Here is a 19,136-nt window from a genome sequence, read left to right as displayed (position 1 = left end):
TAGGACAGAAGCAGGTCCTGACTGCAAATATCATTTTATCATCTTACCATCTTCTCAGGATTGGAGTGTATCCCAACTCAGCAGAATTCAAACCCATTTGTTCTTGTAAGTACAATATTATATAATTTCACTATGATTAATGGAATTATTTTATTTACACATCAGATACTCCGTCGCCTCACATCCTTTTAGAAACAGTTCCTGGAAATGCAAAGCTATGGTTGTTGGCAAACACTTTATTTTGTCTCCTTTATTGTTTTCAAAGTGAAACAAACAAGAGAATGCCATACAGCTCAGCAAAGGTTTTAGAAATATATACAGGTCCATTCACAAGTCTTGCCATTCCTTATCTTTACCCCAAAGAACAGAATGATCAACAACATTTTAGTTACACTGCCGATAAAAATAGAAGTAGTAATCTGTAAAAAATATTCCAGCAAAATAAGGATCTGTCAAGCAACTTGCAAAACCCTGCAGAAGAAAAATGAAGGAGATTCATATAGGATCTTCTCTCAGTTCAAATGCTATTTGTCTTTTGCTATGTTGCCATTTGCAAAGGCTTACCGGTACAGCTACACGGAAATAGTAGGCGCTGTCATAGAATTTAGCTACAGGGAGAGTCCAAATATGCTGACGTCCCTAGATGATAAAAGAGAGAGAGAGAGAGATTAGATAACCTTATTTCACATTAAATTGGAAAGAAGGAGTAGGCTCTGGAAACATTTCATTGACAAATGCAGTGCAAAGTAATTATGATAACACGACTTGATAGCTATAGTCAGAATATTTAAAGACAGAAAGTACTGATTTAAAACCATGTAAATGTGGGCTTGCTCTGATCAGCTCTGTGCAGGAGCTGACAGACATCTGGCTCCTACTGACATGCAGCTGGCTCTGAATAACTGAGCTCCCTCTCTAGTTATCCAAGCTAATCCCACAACAAATAGGGATTGTTCCTGATGTGCCAGGTAGCCCAAGAGCTTCAAGGTGTAATAGTAGCAAACGGCAATTCTGCTGATTTGGTGGTCCTCAGAAGGCAGTGAAAGTTCCTGTACATTTTCTAAAGATATGGGTAACATCTTCACTCAGTATTTCAGAAACACATGAAGGTAAGATTTCATGCTGGTTTAATAGTCATGTAGAAATGGAATAACACATTCTCTATCTGAAATGTTTATGCTACACTGAATAGCACAAAATTCAGTCCTCACCTCTTTTTAACCTAATGATCTGTGGTAACTTTTATTTCATCTTTCACTCCTCTCCTCACTTTCTGACATATTTTCTCTGTTGGAGATGATATGTTCACATGATACAACTTATGTGGGACTGCTGAGTCCAAATGATTGCTGTCCTGCCCTTTGGTAGAGAGTAAGCCTTCCAGTCCCTAGGAAAATCCTCCTGAAAAAAACTCTTCAACTAGGCAGCATTTCTATTCTGAGACACATCAAATCTGAATGCTTACTGAAGCTTTAGTTTTTTGATGTGGATTTCAGGTTGATACAGGAAATCTCTTTTACCAGTGTTGGCAGTAAGCTTCAAGAGTACTTTTACATTGTGAAACTGTCCGGATCCAACTTAATTTCAATTCTGTTGGAAGTACAGCAGACAGGTCAAAATTTGGACAATTTTGGCTTTCTGATGGCTTTGCAGCAATTGCAGAGAAGCCTGTAACTTCACAAAGACATCTGAAAAGTTGATCAGAAAGTCAGCTTAAGGCTGGGGGTATCCCAACTGCTCTAATTTGACAAAGTACCAAAAAAAAATTAAAATCAATGAAGAACATATATTGTGCAGTACCATAGATCAGAAATGTAAAGACTGTGAAATTACTTCCAACTTCAGGGAGGTTTCTCCTACAATGTGTTCAGAAATGCTACTGTCCTTGGTTCTGCCTTTCCTACAGCTGTAGCCAGAATAAGCATTTCCAAGCAATGTGGACATGTCCATGCCTTGAAAGTCTTACATTTCCAGAGAATTTGAAGGGAGTTTAAGGCCTTCATCAAGTCATTGGAGATATTCAGAAGTTTTGCAAGATCCGGTCTCTAAATAGTGTTTTTACTGGGAAAAGCTAACATGTTTTAAAAGCTTTTATTCCTACTGACGCAATCCAGAGAACGACATGCAAACAACTCCTGTTTTTACAATGAAGAATATTCCCTAGAGACACTTACTGGTAAACTCCTGTTCATGCAGAAATAAAGGGGAATACTACCATTGTTTCCAGTGAATTCAAGATTTGAAAACTGGAATTCATTAGCCATAAAACACTAATGGAAACAGTAGAGTAGATGAGAGTTTAGAGAACTCTGTCTCCTACAGCCCTGGGTGATAAGTACTCCCATTTCTTAAGTATCCCTGAAGATACTATGAGTTATAGTGGTGAGTTAGGCTGAAGTAGATTCAAAACTGTCCTTGCAGAGTGTCACTAGATAGACTTTTATAAAAAAAACAGGAGAATATTGACTACTACAAAAAGGCTACATCTCATTATGGTCGTGTCAAAACCAGCTATGACTGGCAGACTCAAAGTACCATTTGGATTTCTATTACCTTAATCAAGATCAGAATTTGGCAGCCATTCATTTTATAAAAATGATCCCCACAAGTCAGAGTATTGCTGCAAAAATCTTACCTGTGTGGTTTCTAGGAACGTCTTACTGTTTTCGCTTGAAGAATAATAGGAGCAATAATTTCCAGTAGTGACTTTGCAGAGAAATACAATTAATGGTTCTGTGGTGCTTCAAGAAACAGAGTAAAATAAGGATCCTTCCCATAATTGTTCTCAAATTAGAAGAATCATACATATAAATACAGTATACACATAGGGGAAGAAATGCAAAGAATTGAATTGTAGAGGAGCAAAGCAGAGGAGCTTACTTCACCAGCTGATATGAAAGAGATAAACCTAAGCCACCGACCTCTAATCTGGTTCCAATCTCTCCCACAAATGGAGGATATTTTGCATTTGTAAATCTGGCTGATCTTTACAGTTTTTAAGATAAATCCAGAAATGTACACTAACTTCCTCAAACCTTAAGCATATCCATACCAGAAGCTATGGTATATGACTTTTTACTAAATGAACATGGCATGCTCGAGTCACATGGCTTACATCATGCACAGGCATAACATACCTGTGCCAGAGGGTACCTGGGTATCTACACACAACCTCAATTTTATGGCAGACAGACCCATAAGGGACCGACACAAATAAGTCCTATTTGCCACTGTACACATGCAAATATGACATTAAAAAGAAGTAAATATATACTAGACTTTGTCTGGCAAAGCAGTGGTAAATGGAATTTCATTCAGAATTCTTCAAAAGCAATGACTTCATGGTCAGATCTTCTCCAAGCTATCTCTAGGGGGAGTTTCCAGCACTTCCTAGGTTACCAGATGGCTTTTCTGAGAAGAGTATAGACAAATAAAAATGCCTTGTAGGTCTAAAGGAACTCAGATATGGCAATGTCGAGCAGAAAAAATGAAAGCAAAAGATGGGGAAAAGTTGACAAGAATATTTACAGTTTATACACTGGGCAACAATGAATCACCCCCCAACTAAGTGGGTTTTCACAACATTAACAAGGTGTTATAAGAAACATCTGTTTTAAAGCATATAATTCATATACGGCAGATTCTCTGTCCTGGTGGGCTTGTTAGCCGTGTGTATTATTTTCATTCTATTTTATTCAGCAGGCATAAAGGTTTTTCAGATTTTTAAATTATTGACTTATCTTGCAGTATTTAGACATGGCAGTAACACAGATACGTTCGGTCTTTGGGAAGTGTTTTGGCTTCTTAAATTTTGTGGCTTTGTTTAGTGAAAGCATATAGAAAAGGGATATACTGAAAATCCCCCTCCCCCCAACACCACAAACCAATATCGAAAATAAATTCAGTAACTGCTTCAGTAAACTCCAAGTATGATGTATTAATCCCTACACGGGAGGGCTGTATTATTAGGTTATAATGGCATACACTTAGAAGACAAATTTTCAGTGGCTGTAGAAAACAAGCAGGCACTTCATGGGGTATTTTTATATTTCCTCTTATCTGGAAAAGGCAGATGTTTACAAAGATAACATCAAAAGACTTGACCTAAAGACAATCTATAACTTCACAGGGCCCTTTCTTTGGAGAGACTGAAGTCATGCAGTGTCACCAAGCAGTGTTTGGCAGCTGTTAAGAGTTGTCACAGAATCACAGAATCCCAAGGGTTGGAAGGGACCTAGAAAGATCATCTAGTCCAACCCCCCTGCAAGAGCAGGGTAACCTACAGTACATCACACAGGAACTTGTCGCTGGCCTTTCTCAAAGAACAGCCCAAAAGAAAGGACTTGTTACTTGTGGGAGAATACAGGGGAGCTAGCCTGTTATTTGAGAAGAAAATATCTGCTGACAGGAATAATACTGCGGTTTATTCCTGATGTAAGTCACAATTTTATGCCTTACCAGAGGTTCCTGCTCAAGAATCCCCTTTACAGGGCTTGGAAAAACAAGTGAAATAAAAAGGTGTTCTCTGGAGTTATTTATATATGTTTCTATATGTTCCTAGTAATATTTCTCTAGAAAAAAAAAAAATAAATCAAATCTTTAGGCCAAAGGCCACAATCCTCCTCATGTCTGTGTACATGTCTGCTCAAACGATCATTAGACTGAACTTCAACACCACTGGATTTTAATATCTGCATGAATGGGGGAAATTGTGATTGGGTTGAGAGCAGTATCGGGCCTATGCTACTGCAAAGGAACTACATTAGGAACTTCATTGTGCATAGATTTGACCTACTCCTCTTAATACAGGCAAATTCATGTCACAACAGAAGTCAGATAAGAATTACTATCCAAAATATTAATTACTGTCTTATTATGAGGTATTAGCTTTAATTGTACTTACTTTATTTCCAGTGATATTTCTACATCGATGGGCATGTATTTGCTAACAGGAATAACATAACTGTAATTTCCAGACCTGGAAAAGGTAGCATTAATGCACATAGGCTTTTGAGATAGACAGTATCTTTGCAAAAATGTGGAAAGTGCATTTAAATTTAAAGAGGAAAAAACGTGAAAAGGTACGCTGGATGCTGGAGGAAACAATGGTGAGAAGGAGCCAACAACTGTGAGAAGGAGCCAACACTGTGAGAAAGAGCCAACCAAGAAACCATGCCATATTACTGGTATTTTTTTCCACCATAATAAAGCATAATAAAATAATTTACCTACCTGCACTGTAGATTTTTACTACAATAGCTGTTGTCAATGCTTTGCTGAGTTTCCAAAATCTGTATGGAACTGACTGTTGTATCAATCCCTACAAATATTAAGAATACTATTTTATCTTTTATTATTTCAGAAATATTAGATAAGAGCATAATAAAACTGCAGTCAATAGAGTGCCATCTACACTCTAGCTTGCCACTACAGGAGTTGCTGCAGGTCTAAATTAGAGTCTGGTAAAAAGCCTCTGGTTGATTACCTTCATTCTGCCATCAGAATGATGGCATCTTACCTCAAGGTAAGATCCTTGTTCAGTTTACAAGGGGCACCTAATATTGTAACTTTTTCGTTTGGGCAGACATTGAAGGCTATTTTGATAGCAGTCCAAGTAGAATACAAATGTGTCAATGTTCATTTCAATGTACTAGAAGCCATGCTCATGCAAGTAACCATTAACTTGAAAAACATTACCTTTGCTCAGAGAAATAATTTGGAATGCAACAAAAGTTGTTCCTAGTCCTATGTGCAGGAGAACTACCTAACTCTTATGAATATTATAATTTCTCCATAAAATGTTGCCTTGAACTTGCAAGACCTTAAGAGTTTTGCATCATCCTACATATGCGATGAAGGGTATAGCCACGGTATTGTGGCTCTCCCCTGAGGCAGATTAGCCCTGTGGAGAGTTGAGCAGCAGGAACCAGTGTGCTAACACAGCAGCACAGCTTCTGTTTTCACAGCTGGCCTAGGAATCACTGCACTGAATTGCACCCTGAAAAGCTTATTTCTTCTGGATACATCTACAGCATCCAATCAGTGCAGGTCCATAGTTAAGACCTGCAGCATCTCAGACCCCTAAACCAGCAAAGTTCAGTCTGAACTGTGGAGAGCCCTCAAGTGGATAGAGCTGAACAAGTTTAATCACCTTTAGTGGACCTAGGCCCATACTGCCAATGATTTGGGGAAGGCGCTGGGGAAGGCCCAGATGTGGAGGGAGTGTGTGGGGCATCAGCAGAGAGCCACATTCCAGCTGTCGACTACAGCATCAAGCTGCTGATGTTTTAAGTCTTGCAGTTTGGTGCAGAAAGCACAAAGAGGACGTGGTTCAGCAGGCCCAAGCCTGCTCTTCACATTGCACTTTGAGCACTGCTTTTGTGTTTCTATTCCTCTGTTCTACAGCAGCAGTTCCCAGCTTTGCAGAGAAACTCGATGATTATAAGCTGACCTGTGCTCTGATTGTAAAACATCTGTGTGATAGTATATACTTAACTTTCAGCATGCAAATATCCACAGGTATGCTTAATTGACAGAGAGGAATCGAGCGTGTTAATCTCGAAGAACTAGCACAGGAGAACATTTCCCTGTGACACAGCATCTCATTACAACACGTACCACAGTAAAGCCACAAAGGACCTTTTCTGAGATACACAGACATGTAAAAATATCAAAAGAGGAATTATTTTTCCCATATTTCCTGCTTTTAGTGCATACCAGTGTATAGACTTCTTTACCGTCCAAATACTGCCTGATCATTAATCAAAGACCCCAAAACCCCAAACCTTAAAACAGAGCATCCACATAAACAGAAAAGACGAGGCATACTCCTGCTTATACTGAATAAATGCCAGAGCATGCTGTTCTAACATATGTAATCAGCAGATACTGATCTTCATGGAAATGAATCAATATTTTCAGCCCAGACTGGCTCTGACAGCAGTGCACAGTCACTAAAACGCGAGCCTGAAATCAAGCCAGAAATCTTGTGCCAAAGAGCTTCATACCAGCTCCACTGAGGCAGGAAGTGTCAGGATCCTAAGGTAAGGATGGCCCCTTTCAAGCAACTGATGCTTTAATCCATTAGGTCAACTGACCCAAACCCCAAATACTTCCTTTATATTGCATCATGGTTTTCCTGCACACAAATACTACACTCATATACTTGAGCATTTTGCTGTATAAGGGTTAGCAGTGTTAAGCACCTTACAAGATTTCAGCCCCTATTAAGCAAAATATCACTTGTCATTTTATTGCATCTGAAGACAAGTCAAGAGTCTCTAGAGAGGGCAGCCAGAATATCTATAAAAATCTAATAAAGATGTAAGAATAAATTGGAATGACAAGAAAATTACAGTGAATCACAGGTATTCAATAGATTCCTAAGTGCTAATTCTCTATAATGCTCAGTTATAAATGAAACTTCTCTAATTACAGCAGCAGAATTCCAAGCCTAAAGGTAGCTCTTCAGAGTTATACAATTATATATTTCAACAGGTTTTTTATAAAATACGGGACTTACAGTCACTTCCAAGGTCAGGATTTCCATTATATTTTTTGACTGGATCTTGCTCAGGTAACATGTTACTTCTGTTTCCTGTGAAAGGATGTATGTAGAAACATCCCAAGTTAGCCTTGCACAGTTGTAACAGCAAAATATAAATATAATACCACGAGATGTTTTGTTACTTATCTCTTCGATAAAGGTATTCATAACCACAAGAGAAACCTTTAAAATACAAAGCACCTCTATTCAGAAGAAGATACAGTCAAAAGAGTTTGTAGATAACAAGAAACAAGTGTTTAAAATGCTACAGGATATATAAAACATTAAAAAAATAGTCTAATAGAATAAATTTCATCTCACACACAATATCACCAATTGTTATAACATAGAGACAAAGTGAAAGTCAACATCCAGTCAGGCACTTCAGCACAAATCTGATCACAAAGCCACATCTTTCTTAGTGAGAGTAAGAAAACAGCGTTATTAAGAACAGGCATCTGACACGCAAGCATAGGCCAGGGAAATAAATTAGCTTTTTTGAGTGCAAGATGTAAGACATCGATACTGACCCAAGTGAGACACAGCACTTCACAAAGAGAAGGATAAATCACCAAATTAAAGGAACTAATACACAGCTCTAACAAACACATTCACCATGTTCAGTGACGGCGCCTCTGTAATTTGGAATATTGAACTAGAGTGGGAAACATAAGATCATGATTTTTATTATTATTATTCTATTAATTTTCTCAGCACTTCTGTAGAAAAGTGAACTTTAGAAGATCTTTTGAATAATCATCACATAGCACAACCTCAGGAAGGCAAACAGCCCTTCAAGCCCGTGGGAAATGGTTTAAAGCTATTCCTGTGTTTTTATACCAACTGACAGCCAATAATCTGCCCAGAGACATGTTACCAATAAACTGGCATCAAGAAATGTTGATCTTGCCTAAACTAACATGCTTCATCAAACACCATTTCGTCGAGGGGTGGGGAAGGAAGAAAAAATGTATTTCTAGAATATCAAAATGCTCAGTTCCCACATTTTCCAAGGGAAACATTCTGATTTCAAAACGACTGTTTAGAACACTGTTTCATTACATAAAAATTATCTTACAAAAGGAAGAATCAAAATTAATTATTTCACTGAAACAAGATAGCTGGATTGACTTTACTGTTTCCTTATTCAGTCCAGATTTTGTTATTCATTTCAGCATTGAGAAAGAAGAAAATCCAGATATTTCCATGCTATTAGGTGATCGAGAGCACAGAACATTAACAACTGGAATGTGAGAGCCCAGAAGCAGTGTAGCACAAAATTATCTTTGGGATTGCTATAATTTTTGTGTTTTGTTATAAATTTGTGATATTGCTGCTAATTACTCCTTGAATTCATTTTCTATTTACCTGCTTAGCATACAGTTCTACCAGTTATGCCAACTTAGGTGGTAACTTTTGCATCTGGTAATTATCTGCTGTACCATTTCTTTGTACTGTTCCACATACCTAGAAAAAGGCTACTGAACATGTACAATCAGTTATATATGTACAGTAGGTCTTGAAACAGACCAAAAAAAAAGCCAATCAGTTCTCTCACTCTTCCTTTCAATTTACAAACTAGTTGTCATATCTTCTTTTCATCACTTTCTTCTGTTTTCTCTTAATAGCCTAGGTATGTTAGCAATGCATGTAACGTTCCCTGACGTTCTGCATTTTCATTAACAAAGAACTATTCCACAGGAAAACCTGTGTCCCCTGGAAAAGGTAAAAGACTGCTCACTGAAAGAAAGATGTTCCCCTGTAGATAAAATACTTCAGCCGCAGGTGCTGGCAGGAATATTTATTAAGTATCCTGAAGTGCTAAACATTTAACACTGTGATTCTTTCACAGCTGATGGAGGTAAGTATGAAGTGAGAATTTTATATAAAAACCAGGATGAAGACAGATTTACTTCCCTAAGATCGAAACTGTTTAAATTAAGCCAGTAACCAGTATAGAAACTTATTTTTACTTTTTTTTTACTCATCATAAAATTACCATTTCATTGTCCTTTAAGCTGATGCACTCCAAACGAAATGTAGAAACCTGGCCCCGATGTTATTTTTATTTGGAGCTCAAGTTAATGATTGAGAACACCAGGAACCACCACAACCCACTGAAGCAGTCTTCAGTAAATTGTAAACTTCCACTCTGTCGCATACCGTAACTCTGAGGGCTTTTTCAAGGCCCGTGTGGGGTATGAAGATCCAATTCAATAACAAATATAAAAGTATTACCATGACCAGAATGTAATGAGGAAAACCATTATCTTCAGATTAGATTCAGATAAACTCATCCAATAAATGTGGTCTCTTTTCGGGTTTTTTTTTTTTTTTTTGCTTCAAGCACTTTCTGGTTTTAATTCAAATGAGCTGTTATATGCTATAAGCATTATGGAAAAAACCTGCTGGTGATTTCTTGTGGTGGTTGTAGCTTGCTATGAATCCATTAACTGCTGTCTGAAAGCAATAAATGCAAATGGTTGAAGTTGACCAAATCCCAGCAGGAGCCCTCACCAAGCTTTTGTTGTGAGGGGAGAGACACCAGGGAGAAACAACACTCTGGAAGAAAGTAAGGACAGACCCTGGTTACCAGAGACACTTAACATGAAGGGGCAAGCAATAAGCACTAATTGCATGGAAGCAGAGTACAGAAAAGGCCCAGATGCTGAAGGGTATTCACACTGCTCACCTCCACTGAAACCAATAACAGTTTGAAAGTCTAAATCCTTTGAGAAACCAGATCTTAATAACAAATAAAGTATGAGGGGAAAAGGCCACATTAAGCTAGATTACATAAAGATGTGCTGAATTTTTGTTAACAAATTCTGTCTTGAGTATGAATGCTTTTGTTTCTACTTGAACATTCCTAATAGCCTTCTACTCAACAAATCTGAGATGCAAGGGATTAGTAGCTACCATGGATGCACTCACTAATTGCCTAGACCCACTGAATTCCGGTATCACATAGTGGAATGTGTCTGTTAAATATGAGCTCCTAAATTAGCATTTAATTCAACTGTAATTTCAAATAGATTCATATTTTCACAAATCAGACTAATTAGCTGATTCTAAAATATCCACTGTTTATCTTGATTATTGCCCATATTTAAGTCTTAGCTTTTTGTTCTGAAGAAATTCTCTTTTTCGTTTATCTTGGCTACAGCAACATTAAGCAGCTTGTTGGTTTTCCTTCTGTTTGGGTTTCATATTGACATTGTTACCTTCCATCTGGGGATGCATTCAGCTTCATTAACCTTGTGCAGATCTGAAATCTTTCTGTAGCTTGTGTACTGTGCTGATTTTTCACTCTTGGATCCACGCTTAATGCTATTTGGAGCATAAGACCTTAAGAAGGTAATGCTCTGTGTTTACTGTTTCTGCCTAATATCAAAGCAGCCAACTGGGGATAGGCAGCTTTCAAATTTCATTTTCATCTGTCTACAGTTCTCTAATTTGTAAATTAGATTAATATCTTTTTAATTAGTCAACACTCAGACTGTAGAGCAATACAAATCACTTAGGTATAACCTCTTGAAAGCACTGTACTGAGCTATATATGCCACAGGGTTTACTGCAGCACTAAGAATCATAAGGACATTTGCATGCAGCTTGCAGTATAAAGAATGGCCAGTGAGTGAATCCCACTGGAACAGTTTATGTGGTTAAGACTGTCCAGCAATCGGCAATGCCTGCCCTGGCAGACATTTGTACTGCAGAGGCTGAACTGCATCTGCCCCCAGTTTCACCTCAACTTGTTAGCTGTAGTTGGTGCAAGAATTGTTCCCAAGGCCAAGAAAGGAAGAGTATGAATGCTAGGTTTAGTAATATTAACACTTGCTTCCAGACATTGACAATGTTCAGTCTGGGAAAGAGGAATAGAGTTTCCAACAACTTGTACATCCCTTTATGCATAAACTCTTTCTTATAAATATTATAAAAGTTCTAAACAGTACACCTACTCATATATTACACACATAACATCAGGCAAACAGTATCTGAAAGAGAATTAGTTCCAGTAAAAGTAGTTTATTTCATAAAGCTCTGCCTTCAAATAACTTCTGTCTACTCAAAAATCCTGCCTGAATAAGCAGAGTTTTAGTTCTAAGTTTTCTGTTTTCTGCCAGTTGAATTTCTGTTTCTGCCCACAAAAAAAGATGTATTATCATCCCACAGTGATACCATTAAGTCTTTGGGGTTTTTGTGCATCTGTTACCCTCCACCACCTCCAATCAACTCCTGTCCAACTGTAGCCAGAAGTTAATTAAAGGTATTAGTGACTTTCTGGTTCACATGAAATCATTTATGGTGAATGGCCAGGAAGAACAGTGACATCTGACAAAACATCTTAGGACCCAAAATTCTTGATGCTGACCAGGCCAGATTTTTCAGAAACATATTGACTGCAGTGATGATTAGTTGTATCAGGAATTTTTTAAATCCTCTGGACTAGGCTCTTTTGTAGGAACCTAACTACCCTCCTGTCCTGGGTTGAGCAGCAGCAGTCATTTTTGTCCTTCTTAGGAGCTAGTACAGTGCTGTGTTTTGATCTTTTGGCCTTGGAACAGTGCTGATAACGCCGATGTTTTCAGTTGCTGCTCGAATGTTTGGTCTGGCCAAGGACTTTCTGAGCCTCATGCTCTGCCAGGGAGGAGGGGAGGCCAGGAGGAAGCAGACACAGGACACCTGACCCAAACTAGCCAAAGAGGTATTCCATACCACAGCACGTCATGCCTAGGATGTAACGGGGAGTTACCCGGAAGGGCTGGGACTGCAGGGTTTGGAGGAGGTATCGGTCGGTGCTTGGCTGGGGGGAGTGGGGCGAGTTATTGGTCAACTGGTGTTGAGGTGTTGTATTCGTTCCTCTTGTTATTTCCTTTATCATTATTATCATTGGTGGTAGCAGTAGTGATTTGTGTTATACCTTAGTTACTGGGCTGTTCTTATCTCAGCCCATGGGATTTGCATTCTTTTTGATTCTCCTCTCCGTCCCTCCAGGAGCAGAGGGAGGGCAAGAAGAGGGGGAGTGAGTGGACGAGGTTTGTGGTTGGGTTTAAACCACGACACCTCCTCTACACTCTTCGCATAGTCTTTGCTCACACAGCAAATAACAGAAATTAATGTTTCGACTTACGGTTCGTCTTTGCATTGGTTTCCTCGTAAGTTGGAGATCGGACTTTTAGTTGATGAATTGGACAACAGTAAACCTTGTCACAAGGCAAAATGTCACAGAAATTCACCTCAGGGATCCTGTTGACAGGCTGAGTGCTCTGAGAAATTGTGCTTTCCCCATGAAATGCTGAAGGGAAAAAGAAAGACACAATTCTCACTAGTGCTGTGTGTCTATTGGCATTTTATAATAGCACAGAAATTGAAAGTCTGTTACACGCACGCACACCAGCAGAAATACTGTACCTGCTGTAGTAGTAGAGCGAGAGAGTAGAACAGAACTTGAAGTACTGCCAACGATGAAAAACAATTCATTAAGAAATGGGCATCAGAGCTGTGGACCAAAACAGATTGGTCCACAACCTATTACTAATTCTAATTCACTGACACAAATTTAACTACTTGCCTGTAAACTGGATGGTTTTCGAAACGTCTGTCATGAATGCTAAGTAAATACAGGGTCCAGATTGTCAAAGCACTGTAGAAAGAGAATTACTCTGTAGATTTACATCCATCTCTTATGTAACATAATATGAATAATACTTTGACAGCACCTTGTTGAAATGTAGTAATGTATGAGTCAACTATCTGATCACTTCCCCTGCAGTGGGAAAAATTTCAACTGAATTTAATAGAGTTTAGATCAGATACTTGGGTAAATGTATGCATATACTTGTCTCCAACACAAAATATGGCCAGTTTTTGCTTGTAAATAGAATTGCAACACCAGTTCAAAGTACTCAGTTCACAGAGAAATTGTAAGACCCAGAGTTTTGGACTGGAAACAGAAAATGGCAGTCTCTGAAGTCCAGAGCATAATTTCCTTTCCACAAGTCCAATGTTCAAGTTAAGCTTTCATAGTCACAGGACTGCCCACTTGCTGAAACAAGTCCAGCTTCATTTCGCACAATAGAATCACTCTGTACATCAGAAATTGTACTTCAGAACAGAATGATTGCATAAAATATGTAAAGTCTCATGAGTTCAGCTTTGCATCTGTCACATGAGCCACCAAGATTCATTCAAGGTGCACCATACATTGTGACATGGACAGAGATTAGGTGTGTGTGCACCACATGAGTATCTCACTTTCCTAAAACAATTTCAAATATACAATATTACCAGGTATAGTCACTGTTAATTTTAATACAGTGTGTTATTTGAGTAGGAAGGGTGAGAAGAGCTAAAAAATCATAGTCTTCTTTCTGATAAATAGAAAGGGGAAGGGAGAAGAACCAAGTCAACTTTTTGATAATTAATCGTTACCATAGTGCCATAATAGCAATTAAAGCTATTACAGTCACCCGGAAAACCTTCATGGAGCAAGACCCTTTTGTCTTTGACAAACGAACCTAGAAAAAAAAAGATGCTTGGTTAATTTAAGCAACACATGACTAAGCTGGTACTAGTAGATTAGGGAATACTACACTAGTCTGATTTCAGGTTAACCTTGTTTCTTTCAGAGGAACCACACATTCTTATACAAGAGCCATGTCTAAAGAGAAAAACTTTAGTAATGAAAGGCTCCCCAAAACTGTGAACACAGTGTACACTGTTGATAGTCTGGGGAAGCAAGGAAGAAAGGATGGGTAAAAATAACAGCTCCTTCTCTATGCGTCCTCCTATTTTTCATACTTTTGGAGTATTTAAAAATGAAATTATGAAATCAGTGGTGGCCAGAACTAAGAGATGAGCAGCTTTCAGTATATGCTCAGACCAAGTTAAACCAGGGCCAGTGTAAATACAGAAGACACTATCCATACAAGTAGGATGATTTAGATGATGAAGTGTTTTATCGTCATTATGGAATAAAGAACATTTGACCTGTTATTTTCCCTTGTTCTTTGGCACTGGCAAAAGCAAGGTAGACAAAAGAGCACTGATTCATTAAAAAAAAAAAACAGGACATAGCAGCCTAGAGAAGACAGTCTTGGAAAAGGTCAACTCATTCAATCTCTCTGAAAAGCGATCTCCTCTTTATATACCAAGATTTGGGCAGTCAGCAATAGTAATGACATCCTATCCAGGTCTTAACCACCTAAAGGACAGCATTAGCTGGTATAAACCAGGAGATATTAAGTACAAACCATAGTGAAAGGCTTGTCCAAGGAAGAAAGCTGAGGAAGAATTATTGCTGTGCAGACTTCCAAACTGAAATGAGCATTTCTGTGCATTTCACTGAGCATTTCTGAGCATTTCACTGCACCACGTGAGCACACCTACAGGCTCAACGGCTCTGTCCTGTTGGTCTCCTTCACACCATTACACAGTGTGGATCTAGTTTCATACACACAATGTATAGGCAAGAAACAGAAGTGTCTCACACATATTTTCCATCTCACTACAGTTAGTTTTTAAGTTTCTAGCATGACAGTAATTCCGGGTAATGAATTTTATTCTATATTTAGAAACACAAAAGCTTTCACCAGTATTTCAGCACTTACAAAACCTCTTTCATAGGCATATTTCATATATTCAATTTCACTCACCTTGCTGGATTTTAGCAGGACTGATTTTTTTGATGGCAAAAGACTAGTAGCTCGACTATACCTGCTGTAAGAAACAAGTTCTTTTTAACATTCAAATGCTTCAGCAACTAATAAATGAAAAAGAGACGTTTTCAATAGGGTGCTAGTCACTTGCTTTTGCAATTTCAAAATTTAAGAAGAGAAAGGCAGAAGTGTCATCAGATTCGTTTTAAAGAACAAAGGCCTCCAGTTAACTCATTCAGGTGAATGCTATTAAATACTACATTTGGTTTCAAAGAAAATTTGGGGAAATGATTTAGAAATAGGAAGCACTTGTCACTTCCACTGAAGAGCTAATGAGGATTTCTCCTTGCAGAAGCAGCTCTGCAGATTTCTCTTAGCAATTTCCACACTCCAGGGCTGTAACTGGACATAATCCACCCCGCTTCATGCGACCGAAGCAATTACAAAAGCTACTATAATTTAACATCTATTTCAAATATTAATTTTCAGTGAGTTAAAAAATATGAGAAATTGGCATTTTTTGCACTACTTAAACGCTGGAAATGAGCTGAGCTCCACTGTCAAGCAGAATTGGTTTTCATTTCCACCACAGAAAGCACTTCACCAATCTCCATGGCAACCATCAGCAAACATCCCAGACAGGTACCTGACTTTGCTCTCTTCACTGAAAGTTGACTTTAAACTGTTCATTCGTTTCAGCCTGGCCAGTTTCCTATTCCACTGTTCCAATTCTTCTATTCTGACCTCAAGGTTGTTGGTCAGTTTACAAAGCTGCTTTACAGCGCCAACATTCTCCATAAAGATCTGATCCTGAGAAGAAAACAATGACAAAAGGAGATACAGCATATTCATCAGTCATATATAACAAGGAGTAATGAATATAGAATTCACTTATGTAAAGATACACTGAATATTTAAAATGCAAACACAAGTTACCTCACTGTAAATGGGACACGCTTATGACTATAAAACCTTTTTTTCTAGGTTGTAAAAATTATGTTCTATTCACAGTAAATTGAAAATGAGGACTTGCAGAAGAGCTTGAAGCAGCTTTGTAAACCGAGAATTAGAACTATGTTTTATCTGCATACTGTGTTGAATTTTAAACCTTAACACTGTGACAACAGGCATCTACTATCTGGTTCATAGTGCTGCCTTAGTGTCATGATCCAACACCACTACTCTTCCATGAGCACCTAGAAATCAGCTACAGTTTGGAATCCTGATCAAATACAGCAAATTTTACAGAAGTCTCCTTTTCAACAGCATCTCTAGAAAGTGCTCTCCCCACAACTTTAATCGAGGTTTCTAATTCATGCTTCCCTTATATGGAATATAGCATAGCAAATTTAACCTATGAATTTAAATTGTTTGTAGCCTATCAAAAGAAGACAAGCGGAATGGAATATTTTGAATAGATATTTTCTCCAAGTTCGGTGATGTAAGCTTCTGTTTTCTACAGAATACTGAAAGAATGCATTATTATAACTAACACAGGATCATGTTCATGACATCATCCAGACAAGACACAGTTACCAATCTGTAAAACCTCCCCTTTCCCATTATCAGCTGTAAGCAAAAAAGGCTGGAAAGTGGTCCCTTGACCTGCAGTGAACCGCACACAACAGAGGGGCCTCTCTGAGCAATGCTCTGGACAAGCGCTGTCTGCAGTCATATGTAACCAGACTGCAACTGACAGTTCCTTGCAGCCCTATTTCTACAGGAAAAGGAGGGGAAGAGAGCACAGGACAACAGACTAAGCCATTGTTTCCAACCTGCGAGCATGGTAATTACTTTGTGCGCCATAAACATTTTTCAGTATAAGATTTTGAATCTATAGTAAGGATTTCAGATGGCTAAAAAACCCCACCTTCCCACAGAGCACACAGAGCTAGCATCTGTATCTGGTATGAAGTGATTACACCAGGGTTAGAGTAAGGAAGTTTTTATTTAACAAATAGAATTCTGTCATTACTTAATTCACTTCTGGAGCACTTAATTAATTTTAACACTTAAACACAGAAGTATGTTTTTGGAGTCCCACTTGTTCGACCAATGCTATGAAATCACTATTGCAAAGAGGGTTTTTTCCTTTTCTCTTTCATTGTATGTTTATTTATTATTGTAATGAGATTTTAATGTAAATACTTTTGTGATTACAAGATTCGGTCATTTACTAGCACTTGGTTGTTCAGTTTTTTCTCAGGGACTTGCTGAACATGATTGTTGTAAATACATGTGGAGGAACACAGCTTTGTTTAAAGCATAGCTTGTGTTTATAGCTCCATATACAAAAAGAACGGTCTAAATACACATGTCCAATTGCTCTCTCAAGACCATACCTTGTCAACCATGAGAAAGTTTTCTATTTTTTCTCCATCATTACAAGCAACATCTCCAACTTCTCTAACAGCTTGAGGTAAAAGCTCCTTCACTTCTTGAGCTATTATTCCTGTTCACAAGATAACATAAAGTCAGGAAACACAGCAGCATACTACTGACCATGGCTGTGTGCTTTGAGTTGACCATCCTGTAAGCTACAGGTAGGGCCAAACATGATCTAGAATTTGTCTATGGTAGGAAAATCCAGGATATCACTTCTTTTTTTCCATTCCACAGAAATAAAAAAAAAAAAAAAAAAAAGAAACCTTTAGAATTCCTGTTTCTCTGCAATAAAAAAATTGTTTGTGATTAATTAAACTTCTGTGAAAATACACTCCTATCTTTAAAAATTGAAACAGAAGTTGGAAAATTACCAGAAACGCTTAATCTTGGCATTTTTGTATCATTAGAAATACACAGCAAAGTATGTAACTGTAGTATTCTAAGAAATGAGGATGAAATAGAAAGGGTGTTAAAAGATACTGTGACACAATGAAAAACAGTGGAAGTTAATGAAAGATGGGAACAGAGGGGACTGAATACCTGTTTCATGGGTGGTTTTTATCCCCATAACAGATGCAAATTCAGGCTTGTAGTCATACTCCACCAACCTCATTTGTGTTATTCTTCTCAACTGCTCATTTGTGTCAACCTAGTTGGACAAATACCAGGATTCACATGTTGAAACACTAAGAATGTCGTGGCATCTAGGGCATCACTGAGCTAGAACAAGCCTGACATGGCCACTTGGCCAATCTTCATATCGAAAAATATGGACAATCTTCCCATCCCCCATTAGCAGAGTGCTATGTGTACTGCCAGTAACCCCTCAGTCTGACAACTCCCGCTTACGCAGATATCCCAAGCTTCTATAGACAGCCTCTTCCAATGCCCAGAGGCGATGGCTCTGCAGAGCGCAGCAGTACATCTGGTTTCTTTAGGCCAACACTTTAGCACACCCAGGATAAAGAAGCTGCTTCATGTGTCAGAACAATGATCCACACGTGTGCTGTGGTGCAAACATAAATGGCCTAAATACTCCACAGCCCTCACCTCCCGGATATTCTGCTTTGCTCGGCTGTCAGATGGATGCATGACTCTGCCCATAACTTTGGCATTTCCACAGACAACCAGTGCTTCATCTGGTGCATCTGTGTTAATTCCTACTCGACCATGATAGACTATTGTCTCTGGAACATGTCCTCGCTGCCACAGTACATCACTGTCATTCTCAAACTGCCCTGGGTTAGATGCCTGGAAGAAAAAATGATGTTTAAAGATATAGTATAGTATAGTATAGATGTACTATTGCTTATTCAATTCAGGGAAAATGAAATGTTAAGTCTTTAATATTTAAATCGTATTCAAGAGCTTTTCTAATACACCAACAGGAAAAAAACCAGTGGAGTCACTTCTGAGTGTCTCTGCTCGCACAACATTGGCCTCACAGCTTTTTCCCTTGAATTCTGCTTTATTATCACCTTATGCTAACCTGTCAATGTCCAAAGCTTTCCAAATTTTAACTTTGACATTATGCCACATAACTA

General features: G+C 38.3%; 1 protein-coding gene across 3 annotated transcripts in view; it reads right to left on the bottom strand.

Annotated features, from left to right (window-relative positions):
- Positions 1-220: 220 nt before the first annotated feature.
- The window catches only part of MYRFL (myelin regulatory factor like), a 37,147-nt gene continuing 18,231 nt past the window's right edge, over positions 221-19,136 (bottom strand). For all 3 annotated transcript variants that reach the window (XM_065668822.1, XM_065668813.1, XM_065668832.1), the window contains 15 exons: positions 18,643-18,843; positions 18,133-18,241; positions 17,550-17,659; positions 15,854-16,017; positions 15,205-15,268; positions 13,982-14,067; positions 13,122-13,193; positions 12,962-13,005; positions 12,681-12,845; positions 7,523-7,597; positions 5,233-5,320; positions 4,904-4,978; positions 2,636-2,741; positions 565-639; positions 221-471 (listed from right to left, as the gene is read on the bottom strand). In XM_065668822.1, the coding sequence (XP_065524894.1) occupies positions 385-471; positions 565-639; positions 2,636-2,741; positions 4,904-4,978; positions 5,233-5,320; positions 7,523-7,597; positions 12,681-12,845; positions 12,962-13,005; positions 13,122-13,193; positions 13,982-14,067; positions 15,205-15,268; positions 15,854-16,017; positions 17,550-17,659; positions 18,133-18,241; positions 18,643-18,843 (1,521 nt within the window). In that variant the 3' untranslated portion in view covers positions 221-384. The remainder of the gene's footprint in view (positions 472-564; positions 640-2,635; positions 2,742-4,903; positions 4,979-5,232; positions 5,321-7,522; positions 7,598-12,680; positions 12,846-12,961; positions 13,006-13,121; positions 13,194-13,981; positions 14,068-15,204; positions 15,269-15,853; positions 16,018-17,549; positions 17,660-18,132; positions 18,242-18,642; positions 18,844-19,136) is intronic.

Source organism: Lathamus discolor, chromosome 1, assembly GCF_037157495.1.
Source record: "Lathamus discolor isolate bLatDis1 chromosome 1, bLatDis1.hap1, whole genome shotgun sequence".
NCBI classification, from domain to species: domain Eukaryota; kingdom Metazoa; phylum Chordata; class Aves; order Psittaciformes; family Psittacidae; genus Lathamus; species Lathamus discolor.
Note: the sequence above shows the minus strand (reverse complement) of the source record. Positions and strands in the feature narration are given on the sequence as shown.